At 34.5% G+C, this 6,000-nt stretch overlaps 1 protein-coding gene across 1 annotated transcript in view; it reads left to right on the forward strand.

The window, feature by feature from the left end:
- The window catches only part of MFF (mitochondrial fission factor), a 31,246-nt gene that overhangs the window by 21,468 nt on the left and 3,778 nt on the right, over positions 1–6,000 (forward strand). Inside the window, exon 9 of the mRNA XM_012642472.1 lies at positions 5,489–5,549. Within this exon, the coding sequence (XP_012497926.1) occupies positions 5,489–5,549 (61 nt within the window). The remainder of the gene's footprint in view (positions 1–5,488; positions 5,550–6,000) is intronic.

Here is a 6,000-nt window from a genome sequence, read left to right on the forward strand (position 1 = left end):
TTTTTTGGCTTCTTATTTAGTGGACTGTGGTGTCTTCCTTTTGTTTGTACTTTCTAGTCTCTTTCTAAGATGCTATGGTTTGAAACGGCTTGCTTTGCTTTCTTTTAATTTGAAATTATTGTCCAAAATTCACATTTCACAGGACTACATTAGCTTTCCTTCTGTCAAGGAGAGTAGTTACTAACTATGCGTAGAAAGTGTAATGACTTTTCTAAAAGGCTTTATTCTAAGTACACGAGTCCATTTGGGGATATGCTGAGGGATGCTGTTGGGTTGACTGGGATGCTGGACTGAAGCACAGTATTTTTCTTTGGCAGGCCTTCATACTAGTTTTCTTTAGTAAGTCTTTTGATTCAATCATTTATGACACTACTTAAGCGGATCTGAGAAGGTGATATCAGTGTAGCTGCCAGGACATTTTTTTCCCTTTCCTCCTTAACTGTGAATTTCTAGGCCTGCATTGAAAATCCCAGGTGCTATTATCTTTTTGATAATACTGATATTTTTCAGTATTGATAACTTAACTGACTTTTGAACATCTCCAAGTAAAATCATTAGTTGTATACTTAGACTTCTTCATATAAATAATTTTTTTCCAATTATTTTGGGTACCTTTTGTCCTTTGTTACTACCCAGTGTACTAAAAAAGGAAATTTGGGGATCTTTTCCCATAGTGTGGGAAAGGTACATTCAGTTTCATTTCAACTCTAAACCTTTATCTAGTGGCTTCTGAGAGTCAGTGTTTGAATTTTCATTATCAATTTTTTAGATTGTTAATTTTTGCATTTTAAAGAATTCCCAATAAATTAAGCTGGCCCTTCCAATAAATCTTATTTCTTACCTTAAGAACTGATTTGTATTCTAGCTTGTTCTGAACGACTTTTTCTTGGTGAGTGCTTTTAATTCTCACACAGGCCTCAGGTATTTCACCATACTTCATGAGCACTTGCCCACACTGCTTGCTGTTGTTGAATCCATGGCCTTTTAAAGCCTTCCCGGAGTTAATCTAATGGTATGCATTTGGACACAGGACTTAGAGCTGCACTAAACAGAGCTTAAAGAGAAAGCTCATGATGAGGGAGAATTACATATACATGTTTATGTATATATATTTCTTGTCCTCCCCACCCTGAGGGATTAGAGACCCTTTTATGCTCTTTGAAGTTTCAAAGACAATCTGGGAATATTTGGAAGCTGTAAGAAGCAGCAAGATTCAGAAGAAAAAGCATGGATTCTAGGGATCAATAAGATTCAATCTTGATCCACCCCACTAAATAGCTGCATGATAGCCTTGAACAAATTGCCTAGCTCTTCTGGGCCTCATTTTCCTCATCTGTTTAAAAAAAAGAAGAGGGAGATTAATAATACCTAGCTTTCTGGATTCTTTTGAGGAGTTTTTTCCACTTCCCCACCTTTGTAATACAGATAATGACCTCAAATCTTTAGTATGGTAGGAAATCTTTGAAAGGATATTGAATATAAAATATCTGACGCTTAAGAACAAATATTTACAAAGGCCTGTTTTCTCCTCCCTCCTTAAAACAGATTTATTCTGCACCAGATAGCCTCTTTAACTTTTTAATTACAATAAATCCTTAGAAGAGGCCAGATTATTAGGTCAGACTATATCATATCAAATGCTATTACAGTGAAAATACCTGCACAAGAAAGATATTTCTAAATCCTGTACAGCTTAAATAATAGCTAGACGACAAAGTCTCAGTACATTAAAATTATTTATCCACCCCCTACCAGCACATACACAGTTCAATGCAGTGATATGGAACTTGTAAAAATATTGATTTTGTTTCTCCATAATGGAAAAAAATTTGCCTCAAGGCCAAGCTTATGAAATCAAAAATTTTACTAGTGTAAACTTTACTTTGTATTTTCTTATTATGAAAAACTTTTTTGAACTCTAAGTGAAATTTTATTTTATTTTTTTATATTGTAATGAATTGGTAACTTTAAAATCCCCTTTCTGGGAAGGAATTATCTTTTCTCATTCACAATCTTATCTTATATAAGATTTCTGAAATTCATGAAGGAGTTATGTTAGTAATGCGTTGCTCCTGGATCTATACCATTAGTTGTTACCTTGGAGCCTAGAGGGTTGTTAGATTCTCATCCATCTTATTGATGCTTTCATCATTGAAAGGGGTTTCTTTAATTGTATTCACACCTCTTATGATCTAAATATTGAACAAAATTTGATCAGAATTTTAAGTGTCCAATCAGTTTTTATTTCTACTATGCTGGAAGTGTCTAGCATGACTTTTCAGTTTTAAGAAATAAGAATGTAGGTGAGAGGATTGCTTGAGCTCAGGAGTTCCAGACCAACCTGAGCAAGTGCGAGATCCTGTCTCTACTAAAAATAGAAAAAAATTAGCCAGGCATGGTGGTGCGCACTTGTAGTCCCAGCTACTTGGGAGGCTGGGGCAGAAGGATCACTTGAGCCCAGGAGTTTGAGATTGCAGTGAGCTTTGATAACACCACTGCACTCTAGCCCGGGCAAGGGAAAAAAAAAAGGAATGTGAAATTTGGATAATGTTCTACTTGCATGATTGTAAAATAATACTGCTTATAAAGTTTTAAGTGCTTTTATGTTCCTTGCTCTGTACATCATTTTTTTTCCTTTCTATTACCCTTGGCTGATAATGCTAATGCAGTATCTTATCTTTTGTCTTATGCCATCACATAAAGGTATAGTTAATTTAAGCTAGAACTCTTTGGCAGAAAGAAAGACACAAAAGCTTTCTCCTTGTTTTGTTGTCATAAGATAATGCATATTCACAGTTGCTTGACAAAAGAACTATTTTTAGTTCACACATTTAAGGACATTGTCAAAAGTTTATGTACCCTATGTTTTTTTTTCTTACAAGAATTTAAGATGATCTATTCTAAATCAAGCTCAACGTGAAAACCAAGTTAAATCCTAGGTACACATTAGGAGTTTATTAACACAGGTTAGTGCTATACATTTGGAAAACTGATACGTTGAAAATTTACCAAAACACCTGGGATGAGCACCAGGTGTATTCTTTGGTCAGTAGCAGTGGGATTTAAAATGCTATTACAATATGGTCCTTTGCTGGTTAGGAGATGCCCGTGTCTTCCTACATCTGTCGTAGCTGTGTATCTCATTCCCCAGTGTAAAATATTAATATTTTTAAAAAAGAAGCCAGGTGTGGTGGCATGCAATTATAGTCCCAGCTACCTGGGAGACTGAAGTAGGAGGAGCTCTTGAAGCCAGGAGTTCAAGGCTGCAGTGCACTATGGTGGCACTGGTGAATAGCCACTGCACTCCAGTCTGAACAGCATGTGAGACCCATCTCTAATAAAAAAACAAAAAGAAAAAAGAAACTTAGTTCCTATGTAATAGCATTATTGAACTATTGATAGATGAGTCATGCTTAAGTTTTATTTTTAGGACGGGCTTGATTATACAATTTTTCCGTGGCAGATTATGCTAACTTTGAGTGAATAGAATAAAAAACCAATATGTGAATAATTTATAATTTGGGCAAGTATCCCTATAAATACATAACTTGGAAGACGGAGAAATGTAAAGTTGCAGTTGATGCAATATTTGTTATTTTGTAATTTTTCTTTTAAACAAATGTGAATTCCCGGTCCCTCAAACTGTTTATTTATTATAGCAGTTTATATTTTTGTAGCAAAGAAACACATATTCAGTTAAGTCAGAGCACATAGTTACCCAAAAATGTCAGTATACAAGTTAATGCTGGAACTTGATAGCCTTGGATTTCCTTCGCTTTGCCACTCTACAAGACACGCTGTTGGAAAGACTTCTTATACGTATTAAATCATATTTATGGTAGAAAGTGGTACTTGAATGAAGTTTCTAACTTTGCCAAATACCTGTCTAATTTACTTTTATATTATGTGTGTCAATTGCCAGTGTGAGAAGACAAAATGAAATACGTTGTGAAAGGTAACTGTATTACTTTCTGGCTCTGCATTATAAAAGGGAAATCTCTTGGCGGAATATGCTGAATATAGCAGATCCATTTGAACATATTAGTATGCTTTTTTTTTTTAAGTTTTAGGGAGCATACAACAGTGGCTTCATTTAGTTAACCGTTTTCATATTAGTATAATTTAAGATTGTAGTTAAGTAAGTTTTCCTGATACCACAGAGTAAATAGGATGGGATGAGTTTAAAACCCATCTCAAACATATGTGATTTCTCAGTGTTCTTTAGTCAACAAAATAAAAGTCAAACATGTCTTTCCCAAAAGTCTTGGAATCCCTTAATCCTCTAGGCTTCAGAAATTTCTTTAAGTACCAGTAGCACCTTTGGGACATATAGAAGCTAAACATTAAAGTTTTCTGGTATAACTCGAGTTGTCAGAAAATAGTGATTTGTATTGTAGTCAGAATTGTACGGCTGTGCCAACTTACAGAAAAAAATAGTGCATTTGGTATTAAACATTTGCTGTAACTAAATATTGCCTTGATACTTAAATTCAGGCAAAACCAGATCAGTTACTTAGAGAATTAGATATTGAAAAAATAGGATTTAATAATTCTTAAAATCCTCATATGGATCCTATAACCCAATCTCCTTTTTTTGGTTAGTAAATATTGCTGATTATTTTGGGGGGGATTGACCAGTGAACACATGTAGCTTTTGTTTTCTGATTTTGAAAAATAAAATTTATTGGAAAGGTTACTCCTTATCTAGGTAGATAACCAAACTACTTGTCCTCTAGAACCAAAATTGTGTACTGAGTGAAGTTCCCCACACAGTTTTCCAGAGCATCTTAGTCCTCTTTTCCAGCAGCACTGTATGTCACTCCTGGTTGTCTCAAGATCAGACTCACATTTTTTATTGCACTTCCTGTCATGTGCTGTAGCATGTCCTCTCATCTTCTCAGCTTCAGAACTGAGGCTTATATTTTTGCTCTGGAGAGCTGAGAGTTTGAGTGAGACTCAGCTACATTGAGACATCACACACTAATCAGAATTAATGAGGTGAGAGGGCAGGAATTTTGAGTAATGGGACTTTCTTAAAATTTTTAGTTTTTGAGATAGAGCTGTTGTCAGATGAGCAACCATAATCATGCAGGTGCAACTAACCAGTTCTTACATGCTTTTAAAGTTGGTAGTGATTCTGTTTTTTCTAACGAGAAGAGAGGAATTACACTTTTTAAACAGAGTTGTCCTCTAAATTTCATAAATTAAGGTATAAGCACCAAAAATAATTATTTTATGTATCGGTGCTGTTTTGTCACATAAATATAGATTGTCTTTGTTTTTTTAATCAACTGTAAAATGTTAAAGTTTTGAAAATCATAAAATGGAGGACATAGACAAAGATTTTTAAAGTATTAGATATTATATTGTATTGAAACATACAATATAATCCTATTTGACATTTATTTGTCTTCTTTTTGCTTTTATTTTATTACCTCTCTGTTTCCTGATTCTGTCTTGTGCCTTCTCCCGCAAAAACCCACCTTAGACCTGTGTTGCGTGGTGGGTCTGCTGCCGCCACTTCTAATCCTCATCATGACAACGTCAGGTAAATTTTGAGACTTTGTAATTACCAGGATAAATGGTTGACAAAATTTGTATTTTGTAGGACATGATGTATGTGGTAGCCATGCCTTTATGTTATAGCTTGAACTTGTACAGCTTGCCTTGATGAGTGCATTCTGCTTCTTTCTAAGAACAATGAGTCTAATCAATCATGACATTTGGCAGAGTAGGAGGAAAAATGTTTAATAATTATGACATGGTATGATGATCTGAGATATTTTATTTAAATGCAGTTTTAATAGCTTATAGGAGATCATTCTAAAACACCAAAAAATAATCTGAAATTTTGTTGTTATATATATCATTTTTAATTGTTGCCTGGGTTCCTTCCAGCATTTCCTTTTTAGTTGTTAATTATCTGTAATGTCACTTTCAGTGTGTGGAAAAACCTGTCTGTAAGGCATCATCTTAAATTGGGAGAAATCAGCATTGACA

The sequence above is a fragment of the Propithecus coquereli genome, unplaced genomic scaffold (assembly GCF_000956105.1).
Source record: "Propithecus coquereli isolate 6110/MARCELLA unplaced genomic scaffold, Pcoq_1.0 Scaffold18, whole genome shotgun sequence".
NCBI lineage: Eukaryota > Metazoa > Chordata > Mammalia > Primates > Indriidae > Propithecus > Propithecus coquereli.